This window comes from Chelon labrosus (assembly GCF_963514085.1).
Source record: "Chelon labrosus genome assembly, chromosome: 11".
In the NCBI taxonomy this organism is placed as follows: domain Eukaryota; kingdom Metazoa; phylum Chordata; class Actinopteri; order Mugiliformes; family Mugilidae; genus Chelon; species Chelon labrosus.
In genome coordinates, this window is record NC_140344.1 from 7,710,478 (window position 1) to 7,734,562 (window position 24,085).

Below are 24,085 nucleotides of genomic sequence, written 5' to 3' on the forward strand. Positions count from 1 at the left end.
TATGACTTTATCTGCTTGCTTCTGCTGATCTCGTCTCCTCCACTCTTCCCTTCTGTTTTTCTACTCAAGCCGACAGCTTCAAGCCCATATGAGCTGGGCTCTGCTCAAGGTTTCTTCCTGTCAAAACCGAGTTTTTCTTTGCCACCATCGCCTTAGCACTTGCTCTGGCTGCTTCAGCCTCTGAGTCAGCATCCGGAGACAATTTTGAACCACTGACGGCAATTAAATAAAACTGAATTGAGTCCTAGCTGTGTTGCTTCGTCATGTGTGCCACAGCTATTAATATGTACGTATGTACGTAACATTTATTGTGAAAAGAGTTTTTCCGACGGCAGTGAGCTCACACAGAAGGGCGAGGCAGGGTGGAGCCGGGCAGCGCATGTCTGGTCCTGTTGGCTTTGGCGTTAAAACGTCCAACACTGCACAACCACAGCACCATGTGCGTCTCACGTCTTCACTAAAATCAGTGCTGCTCTTGAAGTTCGGTGGTTTAACATTACTTATCTCCGTTTCACTCAACATGGCAGACCTTTTTTTTTTTTCTAAACAAGTCTGACGGGCAGGAAGCTCATTGTATCTGTAACACTGGACACATGCTCTCAGTTAAAGCCTCATTCATAAATCCAACACAGCCGCCTGTTGCAGCACACATCATCCCCTCTTCCTCTATGCACACAGGCTATTTCGAGGCCTCTAAGGTTGTTTCCATATGACCTCACTCTGGAGCGATGAGATTCAGGAGTCGGCAGTGAGTTCAAATGTAGACCACCATCAATAGTTTATGACTTGCATTTAAAGGAGGTCAGTCCCGGTCAAGATAAAACCATTATCGTCTGTGAATGAATCACACATTTGATAGTGACACTAAACATGACCCACCACAAAGTTGCTGTAACCACATGCTTTGGGAAAAAAATAGTTTGGGGGTCACGGTGTTGTAGATCAAACTGTAAGGGCATCAAATAGAGTGTATGATAACTGCAGTATCTCTCCTATCTTACTGCAGTGCATGCTAAAAAGACTAGAATGCTAAAGCATTGCTAGTGTCTGTAAATGACATGCAGCATTTTTAAAGTATGGCCTTTTCTCTGCAAGTGGTGCAACATTAAAAAAAAAAAAAAAAAGGTTTATCCAGTTGTGAGCATGAATGTGCTCATTTATGCTGTGGCAATCTGTGTTAGATTAAGATCATCTGAAGGTTATGACAGGGAATATATCCATGAAAACACCAGGAAGCAAGTCTTTACTCACAATATTATTACTATTACTCTAACCTCACCGTTGGATTGTATTTTGAGCCACTGCACTGGGGAAGAAACATGAATAATTTAGTAATTTGCATCAATAACTATCCTGTGCAGTTCTAAATATGAGAGCTGGGACTCAAATAAATGGAAACAGAGTTTAATAGTTTTGTATTTGTCCATTCTCAAATGGGAAAGGACAGTTTAAGTCCGTCAAAACCCTAACTTCACAGACTCTTCTCTGCAGCTGCTCTGCATTTCATTCCTACTCCAAAGTTAATTCCCTACATTGGCTCCCAAACGGTGTCCTCGCAGCGCATCGACAGGCTCGGGAATGCTGACCTGCATGCACAAAGTCAGATGTCAGGTAACGGCTGAGCATTCCCTGGCAGCAACGCAGCACTTCAAATTTCCAGAGACTCCAACGAATCGCGCTTTATTAGAGCGTGGACTGGATTTACCCTTTTTTTTAGCAGATTGCTGTAGACGTCATGTTGGAAACAGCCTCTTCTGCAGTGCTATCAAGAGATGAGTGTTCCAAGTAAAACACAGAGTAGATGTTTTTGGAGAGGGAGGGCTGGGTGCTAAGTAGAACATGTTTGAACAGCCAGTCAATTATGAGAGAATGAAGGTTCCCCTTTTGAGGAGAAGGGAAGGTTACATCAATCCCAGCGTGTGTTTAACGAGTGCATACTGTAATTCATTATAGGCTGAAAGCGGAAGTGGTAGTCTGAAGTGGGCCTGTTTCTGTTTAGATTGCGTAGCCACTAATAAGGATGTTCATTATGAAGCCTAATCAGTGATCTTTAAATTGGGCCTGCTCCTGATTGGGTGCAATTAGAATCACTGTTATTAAACTAATTAATTTGGCTGGCATGAGATGCTTTAGTCACTAGCATAACTGCAATCTCTGCTATTTACTTTTCATGTAAGTGCACGTGGAATGCAGACATACTGAGTCTGCAAGATAACACTTCTCTACCACGTTCAATTACATCTCAATGTAAAATCCAAAATTTGGCAAGGCAGTGAACCTGGTTTGTTCCACTTTCACTTGCCAGGAAAATATTTATCCTCAAGCATGTGGCTGAATGTTGGACACTATTTCACTGCAACAACAGCTGCTGAGCAAGTTAGTGCCGAGGCCTCCAGCAAAATACACAAATGACAGAAGGCAAATCTTTACTTGTGCAGAGATAGCAAAGTCTCTTGGTGTCATTTATTTATCCTTTCATATTTCTCTAACTATGATTGATTGTATCAGACCCCATTTCCGTCCTATCAGTTCCCCGAATCCATCGCCCCGATGTGCTGTCTGGTTTGATAATGTCTGGCTGCGAAGTGAAAAACATTCATTTTGCTTGGAGAAAGTTGGCCGAGGCTGTAAAACTGGTTTTCGGGTGAGGATGAAATCTAATCATGGGGAGATATTTTGACCTCGCTATCGAGGGATCAGATTTTTCTATTTTAAACCGCTGACCCGTTCTTCACTGTCTGCTAAAGTGGAGTAAAAGCCTGTGTGTGTAAAATTGTCGACACGCCCTCCTTAAATATGCTCCCCCATCCATGATGTGAAGTGTCTTCTCATCTTCACCAGAATCTCAGATTTAACTCAGAACTTAGGCTAATTAGACAACTCGCCAAAGGATCGCAGCTTTCACCTGCTGATGCAGAAGGTCTTAATAATATGGATATATGGACATTCACATATGGAAACCGGTGAAGTGTTAGTTCAACACTTCAGGGCTCTAATCCATTTTAAAGTCTTTAGTTTACGTAAAAACCACAAACCAGACGTTCCACTCTGTCTACTTTAACTAAATCTTGTTACATGACACATTGTGTTTTTGCTTGACCAGTTTTCCCTTTCCATACGTCTATGGGGTTAGTTTATGAGTTTACTGGAAAATAGGGCTGAGAAACACCAGGAGCTTGCTCATTTTTATAATAAATGGAGGTGCATTAGAGAATCAGGCAACCAGAAAATGCAAGTTCAGTTTTTCCCCTTAGGCTGGCCTTAAGCTAATTGCCATCCAACAGTTATTGGTACCCTTATGTGTAACAAAATTCTCTCTCGCTCTGCAAATTAGCTCTATAGCCTCTGGGGTTTTTACAGCAGGGACTGGTTCACATTGCTGTTAGATTTCAACACCTGAATGTGTTGTACGTATCTGTGGATTGCTTTAGGAGGCAAATGGAAGCTTTCTTGTTTGCGTGATCATCTTCGTGATGTTTAAAACTACTGCACATTCCTCTTCTGAGGACCATAAGAAACAAAAGAATTTTAAGAGCATAGCAATTAAACTAAACTGATCTCAGCAATGTTTGAAACATCTAAAGTACCTCCTCTGTGGCCTCTTATGCAGTGGATACTGGCCTTGACGAGAGGCTTGAGAATGGGTTTTTGGCTGTAAAGAGACAGGATGACCCAGGGTCACCCACGGTCATCTTCTGACTTCTGTATCTTCAAATTCCCCATGGGCCCATTCCCATGGCCCGGCAGGACACAGTATGGTACATCAGATTGCATAGTTGGCCACAAAAATACTGGTTGTTCTCGGCACACGGTGATCCTTCCTGTCATCTGCATTTTCTTTGGTTTGGCTGATCATTTGTTGACTTCATTGCGTTCAGCTGCTGTTTTCAGTCACTCAGAGATTCTATTCTCACAGTCTTTATTCTTTCTATCCCCAAGGTAGAGGAAGAAAACCTCTTTACTTTATTTCTTTATTTAATCAAGCATGTAATCGTTTTGAGCTCGGTCTACCCAAATTTCATGAAATGTGAATAATGTCTGGAAATGCAAATTTAATTACGGCAAAGAATGAAAGGCTTTCATTTTTTTTTCTGGGAGGCAGAGTGCGTGGGGAAGAAGGCAGCGGTGTGATGGCGCCTAGATAGGTGGAAAATGCATTGTGATGAGAGCATTGCTGCAATGGACAGTACCGTACAAAAGTTTTTAGAACTAATGGTGAAGTGAGAATGCTTTTCAAAATAATGGCACGGACAAACAATTTCTAATGAGCTTTAAAGGCAAATGTTGTTACCTTCCAATGGAGACCAGTAGAAATGGTCTCTTATGTATAGAATCCAGACATTAAAACCTACCACAAATTCAAGTTATTCCCAAATTTCTTTTAACTTCATTCTTTTAACTATCTTAACGCTGCAGATTATGAGTATGTAACCTTAGTTATTGGATCTTAATAATTGTAACCTACCTAATACCCCCAAGAATCAGGAAAATGCTAGTCCAAGAAATCAGGGCTGCAGAGTAGAACGTTTAACATTGACCCATAGTTCCTCAGCATCTTCTCTTCTTTCAATCCTCTCCAACAGGGAAAAAGACACACCAAAACTAATTCATGTTTGTCCTGGCAGCAATCTCTTTCTCTTCCGACTGTAACACAGAGATACTTTTTTATCCTCAGATCTTTGTCATTATTCCTGACCGCCAGAGAGGATTAATTCATAGAACCCAAGTTACATTAGTAACTCTTGAATTTCAGCCACACTCCCAGGTTGTTGCTACAGTCTACTCAATCTTCCATTCAACAGTTGTTCCCCTCTTCAGCTCTGGCAAACCAGTCTTTGCTAAAGCATCGCTACCAGCGTGCCAGAGCAGGAATGTTCAAATACAGATTGATTTACTTGGCTCTGATTGGCCTTCTCAGCACTGTGTCAACTGGCTTGGCAAGGGTTTGAACCTACATTATTTTGCAGTGCTATAACTTTCTGCAGCAACCTAAACTATTTCACTTTCCCGATCTTAATCACAAACACAACAATAGAGTATAGAATGTAATGAGTGAATACGAATAAAATGTTCTCAGAATTCACAACCTGCTGAGATTCTGCCAACTTCAGTATATTTTATATCTTATGCAACTACGTTGTACTTTTCTGCATGTTTTGCTCTAACTCTGTGAAAGATTCAGCCCATGCCTGCACAAGGAGCTTGCTTGTGTGACATAGCAAACCAGTGACGTGGTGTTTCAGCTCCACTGTGTAGCTGCTGTCTGCTGTCTGCCTTGTGCTACTGCGTTCAGTCAGTCAGACCGAGCTTCATGGGACGCATTATTTCCTCTGGTTATTTTAAGCCCTCATAACCAGTGGGATGACGACATTTTCTCTGGCCCCCTAACACTGGGGTCTCTGTGAACCGCGCATAGAGAACACACGCCCTCACACACACATGCGAACACAGTCGCGAACACTCACAGGCAGACAAAAAAATCCCCACCCTGGACCCCTTTTTCCTCCTCCCTCCCCTCTTTCGTCAACCTCGTGTGAAGCAACATGCTCTTTTGTTGGTTCTCTGTCTAGCTATATTTATCTGGTGCATGCTATTCCAGAGTGTCATCTGCAGATTCCCAGGCCTGGTGCTTTCCACAGCCCCCTTGATTCTGTCTGAACCCAGCCCATAATGAGGCCGTCTGGCTTTGAATTACTCAGAGTACTTCACGGTCCCTCTGCGGTGTTGATGAAGATTTTCAACAGGACAGGAGCTGGAGCGCCTCTGCCTTCTCGTCAGCATGCTGCGAAAAGTGGCCCTCCCGGCTGCAGCCTCCTGCTGCCATGTTGTGCCAGTGATAGTGCGAGAGAGTAGCTTCTTGGATGAAAAAGCACTGAGAATCATCCGTGTGGAAAACAAAGACAATCATGTCACATTTTTTGGGATGTCATCTGTCAGGTGTTTTGCCAGAAAATTTAGTCGGGACTGTTTTATTTCTCTCTGGAGGTTCACATATCATAGCACCTCGCGGCTAAAACTCAACCGTGTCGACTTGGAGCAAAGGGTAATAACATCTCAGAGTCAAGAAGTAATAAGAAACAAAAGATATATTAGTGTGGAGTCTCACGTCCCATGATTAACCAGTGCAGCCTTGTGCTCATGAGTCATATTCCCTTCTAGGCTGGAGGGAGTCCCTGCACTCACTCTCTATATTTAAAATAGTGAGTCATATTCATGTGCGAGTTACCACTTCTGGACTTGCAAAAATAGCTGACTTGAGTCTCTACAGGATAGTGTGAACGAAGAAATCCCTCAGCGGAAAATTCATACATGCGATATTACATGCATGAATATTAAACTTGATTTGCTATGTTTTATCTGATGTAATTGAGTCCCTGGCTTCCTCTAAATAAAAGTTGCTAAGAAAAAGATCCCAGTTGTTGGAGGGTTGCTGAGAGAACATCCGATAGCAAACCAGTCCTTCCTACTGTTTCAACAATGAGATCTAACGCTGAGAATTCTTCAAAACTTGTCTAATTACGGCACTCTGACATTCTTGCGCCGCTGTTGTTTTGTCTATATTAGGCAAGAGGAGCGGGGGGTGGGGGGGTGGGGGGGCAATTTGATTAAAGCTTCCAGTTCTGGCTTACTCCTAACTGACCAAGCAGGCTCCAGATGTCGGGGTGGAAACCTCAGGCTCTTCCCAACACGTTTCAGATGAATCAGCCCAACTCTGGAAACATTTCCCATGATTCACGCTGCTTTTCCAGCGCTTTAGTACCTCTTGTTACCCCGCTGGCCACATTGGTCTGATCCCACAGATGGGGACATGTGAGTTACACAATGATACACAGTGGAGTGTTCAACAAGGCAGCCACTGTTCCTAAATCCAATACAGACATTAATTTATATCAGATGATGCAAATTTTCACCAGTTAACAACATTCATGGTCAACAAGAAGGAAAGATCTTGCCTGTTAATCTTTGGGGTAAAGTGAGTAACTCCATGAAAGCGAAAGCCCTTTGGGGTGAGAAGGCATTGTGTTATTGCGTTTTCCTTTTAATTTACTTCCAATGGATAAGACAAACAATGGCAGCCAGAACAGAGAGGAGCCGTCTCCATTCAAATGATAAAACAGGCTATTCTTCAAAAAGGAAAAAAAAAATAAAAAATATGAAAAAAGGAAAAGCCCACAGAGGCCGCTCGTATCGAGACATCTGGTCATGCATAATTCCTGCTTATTGAAAACTTGGCAGTTCAGTGATGATGAGAATTTTCTCTGGAGTTTTCAGTTTGGGCACTAAACTCCCCAACAGCTCTTATCAAAAATAAACACGCCGCTCAGATGCTGCAGTGGGCTAAAACTATAAATCTGTCTTTCTCGGGGTCATAACATGCTTTTATAAATGCTCCATTTCGGGTCTTTGCCTCGGTGCGGTCCTGCAGGTATCCTAATGCACACGTCAATAGTGTTGTGGCGCAGACCGTTTTTGTCTATTTGTGCTTTTTGCAGAGCCCCTGTCTCTTTGTGTTCCTCATATTACTATTCAACATGACGGTCATCAGCAGTCGCATTATTCTTGTCCATATTAGGCTGCCTCCTGCTACCAGTATCCTCAAAAATCATCATGAATCCAGTCTAATCTCAATCATTACTGAGTATACATAGTGAGCGTTTGGCCAAGGACATGCTGTACATCTAATAAGACTTCATCCCAGACACTCTCACTGTGCTTATTGTTGGATTTGGTACTTCACGAAACATCTCTGGGTGGACTGCAATGAAATGCTGTACTTTCAGATCAAAGTATGTAACTCTCTGAATTGCCTTAGCAGTCCCCTGACTTTACTTAATGAGCCATTACTTAGAGCTATTGTGTGGGACTTTTACATTCAAAGTTCTTGACTAATCAGCTCCAGCTAACGCTCTCTCTCTCTGTTTCGCAGTATACTGAAGTATGAAATATGATGTCTGTGGTGACATTCGCAGACAGCCACATCTATAGAGGTGCATTTAATGTCAGCCGGCAATGGCTGGTTTCTGCGATGGAGACGGAGTAAGACACAGCAACTACGAGGAATGGCTGTGAAACGAGAGTAATGAATGTAACTAAAGTTAAATCAAACTGAATCTAGGAGGCGTCCCAGAAACTTTTCTGATGCTCCAGATAAAAAACAAACTTGGCATTCATGGAAAGAATCCCAGTCTAAACAAGAAAGTGATCTATGACAAGGACAAACCATTAGTGGCTTTTCCTTGTCAGAAACTGCAGACTGTAGGCATAAGTCATGCGCATGTGTCAACAGTGTTTGTGTAACTGCCAGAAGGGGGAGACAGAAGTTCTGAACTTTTGCTTTAATGTAAAAACTATTATGTTTGGGTAGACCAGATATCTACAAAACAATGATTTACCAACTCGCATACAGAACACACTCTCAGTCTCTTAATCACACTCTAATGGTGGCTGAACAAAGCTCATGCAAAATGAGACGAAGAGATATTGGTCGGTCCATAAACAAGAACTAGTCCTGCAGCAGATGGTGTGGCCCCCACAGTGTCTTGATCTCATCACGAACAGACAAAAAAAAAAAAATGAGACAGTCTGAAACTACAGAACAACTGTGGTAAGAACTCGTATGACTTTTTAAAGGCCAAATAGTTGTTGTGCAAAATATTTTCTCAGGTTACTTAGAGGCACTTCGTTTTACGTTCATGATTAAAAGCTTCATATTTCTTTGGTGGTAAACAGCTTCATTTGCTCTGCACAATCATAAATATTTTCATGCTATATCAGGTTTATTTTTGCAGCCACGTTTGAGTTTTGCTGCTTAAGCTCGAACTCTCAAGATGTGGCCTCTCTGTTTGGAGCAATTCGAGTAAACAGCAAAATACAGCAACAGGATGTAATAGAGAAAAACTTTTTACTGGACCACATGTGACTACAGCATCAACCATATGTGATGACACGTATAAACCATCATTAACCATGGATGTTTTTTTTTTTTTTTATGTTGTTTAGAAAGTGATACATTTATTTAAAGACGAATAATTAGTTTTATTATTGCAGAAATTAACTTGTTCTCTTCAAATACATCACAATGTTTCTTCTGGAACAATTTTTTTTTCTCAGTAACCTGTGTTCCCTGTCTTGGTTCCCTACTTTGGGTTGTTTTGTCCAACTTTAAAATTTTCAGTATTATATATTATTTATTTTTACAGTTTCGTGCTCAAAAGTAAATGTTGACTGTTTTTCCTCCTTCACTCTTGCAGATGTAATCCCAGACTGCTGCTGCTGCTGTAAGTAAGAGTGTGTCTTTAGAATTGCCTAAAATTGCATGGCAACACGGTAATCACAACAATTTAAAATCCCAAATTGCCACTTACTGACCTGAAATCTGGGTGTAGACCGTCCGTCACTAAACTGCTGCAAAACCCCCTTCCACCAACTTATCTGATTGACGTGAAACGGGTTAAAGCAACACGGTAGGCCACCATGAGATGGCCTTTGACCCTCCACCTAGGGACTGAATCTGGGCCTGTGTTTATGTACAGAACCTTATGTGTGTGTGTGTGTATACACCGTAGGCTAAATGAGGTCTGTGTGTGGGCTGTCTGCCAGCTCTAAGCAGATCAGAGCCCTAAAATATAATCCAAGCAGCCTGCCATTGACAGCCAGCAACCTCAAAGAGAGCAATGTGGGAAAGATCATCTGCCAATGGAGTATAGAGTCCTCAAGGCGAAGGGACATGTCTTTTTTTTCAGCTGTTTGCATCACAATGAGAATAAACTGAGCAATGATATTTTCTTTTGAAGTCTGAGAGCTCAGTGCCAGCTATGCATTCAGAAGAAATGTAGAGATGTTCAGCTGGCACATCTGCAGCTCTGTGAAGGACAACCTGATAGCTTTATTACACGTTCCTCCTGCTTTAAAGTAGTGTTCTGATTTACAACCACATGGGCTACATTTTTTTATTTATTTACAGTCATTTCTGTCAGTAATTACATCTCTGTACTCATCATATGTAAAACAGGCAGCACTGCATTGCAAAAGAAGTCAGAGGAAGAGACACGGTCAGTCAGATGATCAGACCGACTTTAAAGGAAGCCGTAGGCAAGGCCCAGTTAACCGACTCGGGGGCCTTAAGGCAAAAACGAACTAATGGGCCCAGTTTTTTCAAATGCATACATGGCAGTTGTTATTAGCAGTTAGTTCGTGATGATTTAAGCACACGTGAAAAGGAATATGTATCACATAAACCCAGTACAAACGTTAGCTAGGGCCACCCTACACAAATCCGGTCCACATTAATGAATAATACAATAACTACATGGTGCCTCAGAGGTGTGTTCAGTTTTAACAAACCACCAAAGTGACCTATTCATGAAAATCTGTGGCTCCAGGGCAGTTAACAAGTTGGTAGTCTAGCCTTTCCCCATGTTTAGCCTCATTTATTTGGAAGGTAGACTAATAGCGACCCAGAACTTAAATCAAAATAGTTAATCAGGCAAAGACACTGGCTCACTATGCGGCCTGATCTTAACAATTACATCGACACGTGCCGTCCTAATCCAGATGAAAGATGAGAAAAAGAAGTGGAAGGATTCTTTAACTGTAGCTGTGCTTAAGTGAAATAAATGATAAATGGTCAGTGAGCCTGGCTTTTCTGAAGTGCTCCTGCATTTTACATTCCTTGCTTGTGGCTGACATGCTCATCTGACTGTGGCAGCTAACTCTGAATGAGCAGTAGCCGGTCCAGTGTCTTGCTGAAGGACATCTTGACAGGAGTTACAGGAATCAAAACCTCTCACAACCTCCGTTATGGGCTCGACACCGTAATCACTGGGCTGACATGCTGCTCACTCCGTGGCTCCGGGTCAGATATAAAATTCTACCTGTAGTAACAAGATGAAGTTATATAAAGGAAAGGAGCAGGGTGAGGGAGCTAACTCTGGATTCGCGCAATGATGTTTGCCCCGCAGCCAGACCCCACCCCCCACACCTCACCCCCAAAAAAATTGTTAATAAACCATGACTCACTGAAACTTTCTCTCTGAAAGTGGCAGGATGAAACATCAGGCAGGCAGAAGTGAGGGAGGTTCTATCATATGAGTAACATTATCAATATTGATTGCCACCCGAGCCCAGAGACGATGCAAGGGTCTCATTTTCATGAAGCCGAAAGGACGAGCTTGTCACTGAGCAGAATGTCTTCCAAAATACAAGGATGACTCATGCACCGCACTTAAGTTTGGGTTTGTTCTGCAGCACAGAAACCACCAGCGTTGATTGCTTTTTAAAGACGTACTCTATCCTCTGTTTTCCGGTTTGGTCACAAGATGTGCGTTACTGTATGTTACTGCATCAGAGCAAATGCACAATATATCTTGTGTTTCCTGCATGTAGTGTGACTGAAAAGAAAGACTGAATATGAGCACTCACTTGTTGAACATCCCTGGAGTGCTTCAGTGACATGTGGATGGGTTTCCTCAGAGAAAAAGCCGACGAGGAGCTGAGCATTCTTCTCTGCACTTATAAACACTCTGATTTTCTTGTTTGGATTTACTCCAAACTCCCCATTCATATTCCGTCCTAACATCGCGTTGTGTTTAAACTGAAAGGTGAGGGGAGGGTCACAAAGTGCGTCTGTGGGAGCGGCGCGACCAGCAGGAACGCTAATCTCGTCAATTTCCCGGCACAAATATTGGCCTTATTAATCTTCTGCGCAGACATTTGTAGCCACACCGTTCGCCCCGCCAGCTCTCGAGGAGCACATGGACGCCTTGTATGCGGACCAAGGCAGATCCCGTATTTATTTTTTCTTGTTGCTGTGGTGATATCATCCTCAAGGGGAGGTGGCAGGCTCAAACATAGAGTTGTGATGCAAATCCCTTCGTCAAGCTTTGCTATTGAGAATGCAAACATGACTCCTCCGAAAGCACTCACAGTGAGCATAATACATTAGCTATTGTCTGGAGTTGAGGGTCTGTCCTGTTAAATACCATTTGATAACTTCAAGACAAGCATACGCCATCAACGCTAATTCAGTCAGTTTCTTGTATTTTGTTCATGTCATGTAGGAGTTTGGTTTCTTATCCCTCTCTTTCCCTCCTTTGTTCAGCTGTCTGTTAGTATATTTTAGGAATGCCAACATGTCAGAAGAAAAAAAAAACGAAAATAGAGGAGTTGGTAATGGGGCAAGAAAAACTGGGCAACAGAGGGAAGGGCAGTACACGTGGCTTCCTTAGGAACACATTGCTTCAAAATAGATTTACATAACAACACCAAACTTTGCGTGGCTATCAACAGACTCCGTTGCCATGTCAACCAAGCAACGCGTGCGCGCCGGAGAGCAGTTTACAGTTTGGAAGTGAAACCACCACCCTGCCAGTTTTTCCAAACTTTGGTAAAGCGGTGGTTGAAGGGCGGCCCTGACACACCCCGGAGAGCCGCGGGGTATTTCAAAGGCTGGGAACAGGAACGTGTCATGTCCAATTTCTGATGCAGCTTCGATAAAATGCGCAACCCATTCTTCAACCCAGCTCTCACAGAGCCATGCTGGGTTTCTGTTTCAATACCAAAGTTAGAAATGATGTCACTTTGAAATTCTACGGTGAAATAGTAATCGTTGACTGACAGGTTCTAAACTGTTAAAGAATATTTAATAAGCCTTGATAGGTGAAAACCAATATTATTTATTTTTACAGGTGCATTGTTAAATCTGGGCCCATGATATCACCAGAAGGTTAAACATACAGATCTTTGAGCCTGAATGCCACACTTCACCTCATATCACAGCTTTCTTACATTAATTTACAGATGCAGAAAAAGCTATGGGATTGATTTGTTGATGTTCATTGCAAAAATAATCATCCCTGTGGCTCTATGAATTACCTCTGTGACTACATGGGAAAGAGAAAAGCTGCACTACTGACATAAATGTTAGGTTTGTGCAGCTTAGAGTAGGTGATTCCTTAAATAAAGGTGCGAATGACTTGTGGAACGCCCGGCATGTGGATATCATGTGGCGCGTGGCCTGGGACATTTGGAGATGTAAACACTGGAAAGAAATAAAACTCTCTGCATGTCTTCTAGGTAGTCTGTGGAAGACTCCCTCAACAGCTTGTGGCAGGAATTTTTGCAGAGCAGAGGGGGGCCAAAATCTAATCAGTGACTTGGTACATCTGGTCAACATTAGCATTTAGTTCTCCAGGGTCAGTGGGTGAGTACTGTTCACACTGGGGCAGATTGTGCCATCAGATAATTAGATGAGCAGAAATTGCTCCCTGGTTCAGTTTTCCAATTTTATTCCGCCATCGTTTTGATTAGAGGAGCGTTTGGTCTTAGATATGTGGAAAATTACATCTACTGCATCATTTGAGCAGACAGAGCTAACTGCGGCTCTAACTACTGTATGTGTATCTGCTTAAAGATACCCCACACTGTTATGCAGTTTCTGCAAATTGCCGGCAAATGCAAGCGTGACCGCTCCGAGACGGCAGTCACTGTTTGCTCAGTGTACAATCATTCTTTAGCGGAGGTGTCACCGTCACGCCAGTCAGTGGGGTTTATCTATAAATGAGCAAACAGAAGGGCAGATGACTCTTTTCATGCTCGCGGTGAACAGATCACAGTGCAGAAGAAGTGAATCCAGCTCCCTGGCTGAGCTTTGATTCTGTGCCACCGCAGCAAAGCGATACTCCTCCGTTCAGATCAAGAGGCACTTTTTCACTGCGGCTGCCAATGAGACTCTCGTGGACAGGTTTGCCCGGACCTAATTGGAGTGGAATTTGCAGTGAGAGTTTGAAAATCTTGCAGTGGGGGGGAAACAATGGGTTCCACAGCTGCTCTAAGTCCAAGGCTGAATTTGCCAACTTGCCATATGTACAATAAAATGTTGTGTTGAGTTGGGTAAGCAGCTTGAAGATACTGTTTCCATTTAATATCCACATATTGCACATCCCACACAAACTGTACTTGCACCCAACAAGACTGAGATGAACAACTTCTGCATCATATCATATTGAAAACAGTATATCTGTCGCTCGCTACTCATACTCTATGGGACCATTGTATAGGCCTTCCAGCATCCTGCTCCCAATGCACACAACCTCTCTCACACTTTTACTTTCATCTCCCCTCTCTGGGTGGATAAGGAGCAGCTCTGCCTGCCTCTGTGCACTTCCTTCTCAAAGAGCCATTCATTGCTGCCGGCAGAGGGACCTCAGCTCAGAGGGCTTCGGCTTCACCTCCTGCCTTTTGGCAACACACTCTCAGTGCAAACATTGTCAAGGTAAATGCAGTTACACATTCGCCTGGGCACAGGCTGAAAGCCGAAGGAAGAAAAAAATACATCAGATGAGAGACCGACAGACGCCTCAAACAGGATCCAGGGTCATACCATGGCATTATCCCCAATGTATTTAGCTTCATCCAAGAAAAGGAAGGATTCACTACAATGAATGACACGTGTACTGTGAGAGTGAAAAAATAGAAAGGAAGATGTGATTTGGAGTTCTCTATAAACTTTTTGCCCAGTGCAGAATGGGTGCAGGATCAAGTTAAAGTAGAAGTTGGAGGCAATAACTAAATCAGACTGCCACACTTTGATTTATGCAAAGGGGAAGCCTCAGACAGGGACAGTGATCTGATCTCCTCCCATGTAACTCTGACAGAAAGGGAGAAGGACACTGACAGAGTGATTTGCAGTGGCACTTACCTCCAGAACTGGGGCTGGGGAGGCAAAGCAGCAGGGTCAGGAAGGCACCGACGAAGAGCGAATGCAGGGCTCTCATGTTTACGTTGCTGAAAGTTAAGTCCTCCACTCTCATGTTAAAGACAGTCCATTCAGAAGGGACTGAATGAGTTTCCAGTTTTGGGACCTGCTACAGGATACTCCTCTATGTGAAGGGGCAGGGCTGGGGAGGGACCACTGAAGGGACGCCCTCTTTCAACCCCCCCACTCCCCCTTCTCCAGCACTCACACACACACGTCTTCATAAACTGGAAAATCATATCCCGTGTCTCTCCCTGCTGATCCAGACCTTACACATTCACAAGTAAAACATCTGTTAACAGACACTAATGTGGAAAAAAATGAACACACTCACACACTCAAAAGTTTTAGAACACCCCAATATTTCAGTTTTCTACTGAAATTTATGGAGTTTAATGTCTCATTGTACTCTGAAACAGAAGCACAGAACAAATAAACAATTGAAGTAAAAGAGAAAACATGGAATCACTTCATAAACCAGAATGTATTCTGAACTTTTGACTCCTCAATGAATCCACCTTTGGCAGATATATCAGCTGATAGTTTCCATAAATGTGTTCCACTTGTAGGCTGCTCCACGTTTTCAAGCTCGCTGCCTTGTTCTGTTTTTTTCCTACGATAGTTCTGGCACAGCTTGGACTTATGTTCTGGGTCATTATCCGAACCCCTGCCCAACTGGGCGCATACCAGAGGGTGCACGGCGCTCCAGAATGCCATGGTAGCTGTTTTGGTTAGGGGGTGTCTGTCATTCTGTACAAGTCACCAACCCTGGCTCCGGCAGAAACAGCCCCAGACCAGACGCTTCCTGCTTCATGTTTGACAGTGGATGTCACACGCTGAGGAACCATCATTTCGCTTACTCAGCGGCGTACAAAGATCCTGCGTCATGAGCTGAATATTTTATATTTTGATTCATGAGTCCATAACACCTTCTTCCAGTCTTCAGCAGTCCATTCGCAGTGTTTCATGGCCCGTGCAAGCCTCTTTTTCTTATCCTGACGTCTTAGCGATGGCTTTCTTGTTGCAACTCGACCTGCCAAATCCGCAACTCCAAGTCTTCTCTCAAAGTCTCACAGCTGAGACTTACTTACTACGGCAGCTATTAAGCTGGGCTTGAAACTGTTGTCCTGTGAGCCATCTATCACGCAGGGTGTTGACTCTCGGAAACTTGTCTTCTGATTTTGTTGTGGCTTTGGGTCTACAAAATCTCTTCCTGTCAGAGTTTTCCTTCCTGCCAGTTTCTGCCTTTTGAAGTTGAAGGAAACTGTACTCACTGACAACTGTATTAAGGCTTTTACAAATGTACAAAATGTTGCTTAATGTTATGCACAAATAACACATCCAAGATTTCAACCTCCCGCCTCAGTCCCACTCACGCTCCACTTCTTTTAACTATCTGTAAACTGAAGGAAGTTAGATGATGCGAAAATGGCTACAACCGGTGTTGGCTACATTGAGCTTCAAGGTTGTCAAGGTTGACATCTTTACGTACAGTCAATGGTCTTAGCTCTGAATAAAAGGATAGCTGCCAATGAGACACTCACGGAGAGTTTGGCTGGACTTAATTGGAGTGGGAGTTTAAAGATTTTATAGAAGGGGGAAAACACCGGGTTCCACAGCTGCTCAAAGTCCAATGCAGGGGCGGAGTGGCAATCGGGACGACCGGGACTTTTCCCGGTCGGCCAGCCGAAGGATTTACGCAGCGGATCACAAATGGAGCGGCCGCGAGGCGAACGCGACCGGCCTGAGCTTATCAGAATCATTGACGTTACTAAATTCTCCGCGAATAGCGGCCAAATACTCCCATATATATATTATTTAGTATTATATTAAAGGGGGGGCGGTGCGGTCAGAATTTTCCCGGTGGATTTTAGTGCCCCACTCCGCCCCTGGTCCAATGTATACACATATATACATATATAACTTATATATATACATAAACATTAAAGTGTTGTGCCGTGTTGAGTTGGGTATCCAGTTTGTGTGTACACAAACTCTACTGGAAACGGCTGTTTCTCAAATGGCCACTTTAGGCTGGCTGCAGAAGAGAGTCAAGTTTAGGTGCTTTCTGTACCAGCCCACACATCAAACACTGCCACAACAAGACAACCTCTCTACCTCTGTCTTAGCATATCGCAGCCTCTCCTGGAATTGTCGGACTCCCTCCTTTTGTCTCACTCTGTAATTGGAGTGGCCTTTGGAGACCACCAGCGGCCGTCTGCAAGGATAAACCTTTTACTTTTAATTAAAGACAAATCAGGTTGCCCAGTTCTCTTGGCGCTTTATCTTCCTAGCCTTTCCCTTGATCAATGTCTCGTTCTTTATGTTTTTGTTCAACAAACCTGCTCCCAGAGCTAATTAAGCTCACACTTTGGCGTGGAATAGAGGTGGGTTGTGCTGGATTTGCATTCACTCTCGCCTCTCTATTGATAGGGCAGAGACAATGGAAAAGTTTTACAGCTCAACTTATCTCGAGCTTTTTATTCTTGGCGAGTGCGGTCGCTGATTGTTCTCCACTTGGCTTTCCGCTTTCATTTTTGGTTATGCACTCGCTCCTCCCGCGGATTAGTATGTTCTGGTCGGAAGCTGAGATTAAACCTTGAGTTCACTCTCGAAGCCTGAACGTTCAATTTCACCCGTCTCACAGTCAGCTAGTTTGGCAAATTATTCCTCGTTCTTTCTGACAGCTGAGATGAGAACACAATTAGAATTTTCTTAACACTTCCTCTCAGGTGTGGAATAACTTTACAACACTAATTCACTGTTGATTGAAACTGATGCAGTCCAATTACACCTCTTTTTCTTTTCAGTTAAATAAACAATGCCACAGAAATTATCTTCAATTTAGCTGGCATAGAAAAATAATAAACCACTCAAAATGACATACAGGGGGAACTGTGGATTGATGGAATGATGTGGGAATTGCCAAAGAACCTTTAGCCTTCACGTGTATTTCTTGTGTCTTTACTGAAAAGAACGAGCTCCTCATCCAACATAAGCCTGAAAATGTCTTTTCACTGGTCGACCAGCACCTCCAATGGCAAATAAAAGCTCTCCACTCAGGTGGCATTAATTCGCTGCAAAATAAAAATCACTGGAGGAAGCAGACCTCGCAACTCTTGACACTGCAGAAGGAGCATGAGCGACTGTGGCTGTAAGAAGACCTGTAAAATAACACATGCCACCTGTAACATGACACCATTTATTGCTGGCAACCGTTCCTGACACCGTAGCCCCCCCTGATTATTTCAGCATGACGTGAGCTACAATTAAAATGCACCCCCTGAGCCTCAGCCAGCCGTTTGGGCCGATGACATGCTCTCACCTCCCCAGGGACGCGTAACTTTTCCTGGAGGGATGTCACCCACTGATATGAGTGGGCTCCTGCAGTATGTGAGAGCGCGGGCAGGCTTATGTAATCCGCAAAACACCGCTGGCCCCTTTAGCATAAGCACGCCAGATGATGCAAGTGTGTGCGAATCCATGGTTATCAAAGTGAGCCGGGGCTATTCGTGACATTTATTTGGCTTAACAACGCACGGACGTGCTTTGATTAAAGGTGTCCCGTGGAGGCTCGTAAACAACAAGGTTTTGTTTACATCCAACTATGCTCTCCAAAATACGTTATATGTACCCTTAAGGCCTAAAAAACACACTGAATGTATTTCCCACCACATAAAACATCTGCTAACCCATTATTAATCTTTTGTCTTCATCAGTGAATCTTTGTGTCTGTTTTTATGGCTGCAGTGCGATATTTTATGGTGGAAGTTATGTCACTCTAATTACATGTTGTGCATGGGAATCCTTACGGTGGTGGAGACTAAAATAAAGACCCACACTAACATTACAGTAAAAAAAAAAGAAAAAAGAAGAAGAAAAAACGAGAAAAAAAAACATATGGAGCCTAATTTAAAAGCAGTCATTAGTATTCATTTAGAGTCACGTTTCTGTCCACCAGAAGAATAAATGTTTCCTCATGCACATGCACACCGACAGTATGTTTCACATTATTCCATTGATGTACAAGTGCACCAAGAAATGTCACCAAATGTGAACATCACCAGAAAAATAAATACAAAACTTGCATCTGTAATAGTTTTCACTGTTTATATCGTCCGTGAAGTGATAATTTCCTAGCTTAAATCCGGTCTAAAAGACTAGGTATAATCACGTGGCCTAAATGTCAGAAATTAGCGCAGAAGTGCCAAAAGCTGCAGTTCCTCAAATAACCACTTGAGGCTGGCTCCTTGTTAAAATGTAGCCAATTTCCAAATTGATGAACTGTACTGGGAGTACAATTTGGAGTTTTTATAAAACTCAGCTGTTTAATTTAGCTTACGGCGTAAAGTCACACATAAACATGCCATCACAAATGGCTTGTCTGTCTACAGTCATCTCCTACAAAATGCCTCTAAATTTCACCTAAAGCGGACACAACTCTTCAGCCGTAAGAACCTCCTCCGTTGCCTCCTCCTTCCACGTCAGCAAGGAATCACTGTCCAAGAAAGAGACTGCGGAACTTTTGAACTAAGCCAGACAGATGAAACCTCATATTATATCAGATCAGAGTGTGTTTTCATAATGAATGAGATTTGTCTCCAACCCTTACATTGTTGTTTGGAGTATGTGTCACAGTCATTACGATCTGAAATGTTAATTTACCCTCTAAACAAAAATGTTTGTTCACTTCTGCAACAATTAAATGCATCTGACTCAACTACCTCACTATAGCACTGTTACTGTTGTATCTTTCCTGAGTTTGGAGTCGGTTCAGACATTTTTCTCAGATCTGGTTTCTTTCAGAGTCAAAGTTATCTTTACACTTAGCAACAACTGGGGACATTCTGCTGAAGTATCACCTATCAAGTCATCTTGGAGCAAGCGGACAAGCTCAACTTTCACCATGCAGCCTCAGATGTCACCCTCGTGCGTTGCTGCCGCAGTCTGGCCAGACCACCACTACGCTCGCAAACCTGATTAAACCGCAGAAGGATATTCAAAACCTTTCTTTTTTCCACAGTCAGCACAGAAACTTGAGCTAAACGCCAGATAATCGCAGCGGTCTGTTTTGATCATCATGATTTACTGCTCCTAAAACACACTGTAATAATCAAGTGGACTCTGAACAAAGAGCTTTTACAGAGCATTCAGCAGCAAGAACCCTGGTGTGGAAAAACAGAACAGCTTTATAATTGGGGAGTCTTAATTTTGTCTAAGATATCCACTCTCCGAGCCTTTACAGCTAATTTGAACCCACTCACTTTTTGTCTCTTAGTGTTGTATGATAGCTCACTTTTCATTACCTCAATTGTTTGACTAATGTTCACTTGTCCTCTCATTTGTCTCTGTTCTGTGGTGATTTGAGGACCATTCATAGAGTATGGAAAAATAATCGAAAGTGACTACTGAGTCATTTACTTCATGCAGCTACTTAAAGTGAGAATAAGCTGAAACTACCTGCTTAACATCACTGATCTCAGTGGGAATGGGAGCCTCAAGCCTGGACATGATTTTCTGAGTGGAAAAGCTTTCAGGTTGCAGCCTCTGTCAGTTAACAGCACAGGTAAGCGCTTTGATAAAAGGCTGTGAGAGAAAGCAGCACGCTGGCAGGTCACCTTAAATATACAACTACCAGCTATAACATTAAAACCACCTGGCTAATACTGTGTAGGTCCACTTGCGTCATGAAAACAGCTCTGACCCCTGGACCCCAGAAGACCTGTGAAGCCGTCTTGAGGTGTCAGGCAGCAGATTCCGATAGTCCTGGAAGTTGTGAGGTGGGGGCCTCCATGGACCTGATGGATCCCACCATCGGACACAGACTGGGGGAATTTTGGAGGCCAAGTCAACACCTTGAACTTTTTGTCACGTTCAAACTATTCCTGAACCATTGTGAGGGATTCACTATGCTGCTGAAAGAGGCCACTGCCATGAGAGAATACCATGAGGGAGTGAGCATGGTCTTCATCAATGTTTGGGTGGGTGGTATACCCGATCAGGCATAACATTATGACTGGAGAAGTAAATAACATTGACCATCTTGTGACAATACAATGTTCTGCTGGGAAACTTTTGGACCTGGTATTCATGTGGATGTTACTTAGACGTGTACCACCCACCTAGACCAGACCAGACACCCCTACCCCCACCCCATAGCAATGACACTCCTTGATGGCAGCAGCCATCCCCAGCAGGATGCAGCCTGACACAGGCATACACACTAAAATGCTATAGGAACAACTAAAAAAAACATGAAGAACAGCACAAGGTGTTAACCTGGCCTCCAAATTCACTAGATCCCAAACTGATCAACTGATGAGTCACAACTGTTTTGGAGGCACAGGGGAGACCTACACAATATTAGGAAGGTGGTTTTAATGTTGTAGCTGATCAGTTTATGTCAAAGTGACATTCACATTAAGTCCAAATCCACATTTCCCAGCAGTTCATTGCCCAAAGCGTCGTACTGCCTCTGCCAGCTTGCCTCCTTCTCAAACCTGCAGGTAAACGACGCACCCCCAGCCGTCAGCTTGAGGTAAAAGAAAATGTAATTCATTAGACCAGGTCACCTTCTTCCTTTGCCCTGTGGATCAGTTCTGACTCTCACTTGCCCATTATAGGCGGTTTTGGAAGGTGTCATCAGTAACACCGTGACCTGTCTGCACTGTGCCTCTGACACCTTTCTATCAGAGTCAGCAGTTTGTGCTCAAGCAGCTCTTCTGTGGGATCGGACTACACGAACGTCACTCCCCACGTGCAGTACATTGCTGAGTCTCAGGCGGCCATGACCCTGTTGCAGGTTCACCGGTTGCCTCTCCTTGGAACACTTTTGCTGCGTACTAACCTCTACATCCGTTGAATAATGCATGTAACCTGCTGTTTTGGAGTCCCAGTCATCTATGCAGCACAATTAGACCTTTTTACAGTTGTTCAGATCTCATACTTGACCATTTCTTCCAGCTTCCAACACATCAACTTCAACAACTGACTGTTCACTTACCGTCTAATATATTCCGCATCTTTTAACTAGATCAGTGCTATTCACTTCGATCAATTCTGATTGGTGTATATTAAAATTTATATCCTATTGCTGCTTTATCGTTTTAATGATTCCAACTTTGTCCTAAATTAGTAAAGTATATTTATTCTATACCCCACCAAGAAGCAAATTTTAGACTTAAAGGGGAACTACTGTTTTTTTTTTTTAAACATGGACCTTATTTCTGCCATAAAATACGATCGTTTACTTGCCCATATCATTTTTGTGTAATTTGTAGTCCTTCTGGATATATTTAGATCAGCGTATATCCGTATAGTGGGAGTGACTGGGGCACCGAAACGCTGTCTCTAAATAATGCATTATCTGCCGTGAAACTCGTTCATTTCACCATTCATTCATTCATCTTCTGTGACCGCTTGTTCCTGTGAAGGGTCGCGGGGGGGCTGGAGCCTATCCCAGCTGTCATCGGTCGAGAGGTGGGGTACACCCTGCACAGGTAGCCAGTCTATCCTAGGGCGTTCATTTCACCAATATTTTGTTATCGTACACTAGTGCTATTCCCTGTTGAGTCCAGAGTTACCTGTTATCATCTTAATGTCTTCTGACCTGGATGATGTCATCTCTGAGTGCCGCGCGCACCCGTGACGGTCGGCTTGTTTACCTGTAATTTGCTACTGCTAGTTTTTTGCAACATGGCTGAATATTTTTCCAATTCTCTGTGGACAAACCATAGCAGTAGGAATATTGGTGAAATGAACGAGTTTCGCGGCAGATAATGCGTTATTAAGAGGCTGCGTTTCGGTGCCCCAGTCACTCCCACTATATGGATATATGCTGATCTAAATATCTACGGAAGGACTACACATTACACAAAAGTTATATGGGTGAGTAAACGATCGTATTTTATGCTAGAAATAAGGTCCAGGTTGTAAAAAACATTAGTTCCCCTTTAAATGTAATCTGTAGAACATTCACATGAAACAGGGAACTTGTGGTACTACAAGGTGAAGAATTGTCTGGTATTACAATTAAAATTATAGTTGATCATCATATTATACAGTACACCGGCATGTGTTCATGTACTGTTTGAGTCATTTTTATCTTCAGATGGACTAAAAATACTTTATAAATTACTTTAAAATGACTAGTAATCTTAGAATCTGAATTTTTATTTACAAAATAACTTTCTACTCCCTCTACTTATGACTGATGTCTTACAACGACTTCATGAATTTTGAGTGCAGGTTCTGGAGCTTAGAGAGGAATTTGTCACATACAGTGTTAAGATAAGATTAGGATTCCGGGGTCTGCATAATGTACGCGGGCTCGCTGCCAAATTGCCAAATATGTCCTGCACTGTGAGATGTCAACAGTCTTATTTTGATCAATTCTGGGGGAATATCAATTTAGATATAATCTATTTTAAGCTGTGCGAATCCATGTCTGCCTAACCCTCAAAGGCAGAGGTGTTGCAGTGTGATTAACGCACCTCATGCTGTTAGAAAGGTGTTGATTGAACCAAAGCCCTTAAAGGTTTCTGATTAAACTCACTATTTGAGGCTGGAGCCTGATGCTTGTGTCGTGCAGGGAAAATAAAGCTCTAAGAATTACAGAAGGGCTTTTTAATCAATAAATGATCCTGCACAGTCTGCGCCCACACTGATTTTCCACCCTGACTGACAGCCGCTGATAAAGTCAGTTTGCTCACAGGACGTGCATTCAACTTTGAAAGGATTCCCAGTGACCACCAGCTAACATTTAGCGATAATAAAAAAAAAAAAAGCATGGCAAATACAATTTTTCAGGCTTCTATTTTGTGCTGCGACATTAGCAGACGGTAGTTGTCAGAGTTACTTTCTTCTCACCGTAAGCCTATTACTCTCCTTTTCTTGACAATCCATCGGCAGTGTCAACTTAATTTGCTTTTCTCACCTCAGCTAACGCGTGAGACCACTGGAAAATGGCTGACTCATTTGCGGAGCGTGCACATGTAGCGCCGCGTCTCCCCCGCGTTTATTAGCGATGCTAAATCCTATGACAGTTTTTGTGTCACCTTCGTTTCCTTTCAACTTTAGTAATCACTCGTATGGATATGTTTGCAGGAGCAGAGGAGAGGATTAGGGTTGTCAATTACATCACGGCACGACTTTTAAAGCAATTTAAGTCGATAATAAGGGGCTGCAGCCTAAAAATGTGCTTTGGCACTTGATGTAAACTTCATTTCAGGGGTTTTAATCTCTATTAGCATCCCTGGCTAAACCCTCCCTCACTCCATGCGGTCTGTTTATCTCTTCCCTGACAGCTTTGTGACTTTGGGTCTCCATCCT

The 24,085-nt window shown here is 43.0% G+C and overlaps 2 protein-coding genes across 2 annotated transcripts in view; both read right to left on the reverse strand.

Moving 5' to 3' along the window:
* The window catches only part of cspg4 (chondroitin sulfate proteoglycan 4), a 66,261-nt gene extending 51,443 nt beyond the window's left edge, over positions 1–14,818 (reverse strand). Inside the window, exon 1 of the mRNA XM_084555162.1 lies at positions 14,699–14,818. Within this exon, the coding sequence (XP_084411288.1) occupies positions 14,699–14,810 (112 nt within the window). The 5' untranslated portion in view covers positions 14,811–14,818. The remainder of the gene's footprint in view (positions 1–14,698) is intronic.
* LOC311496176 (uncharacterized protein) overlaps positions 1–24,085 on the reverse strand; it is a gene marked incomplete at its 3' end in the record, with an annotated part of 351,079 nt that overhangs the window by 293,384 nt on the left and 33,610 nt on the right. The gene's annotated exons all lie outside the window — the stretch shown is intronic.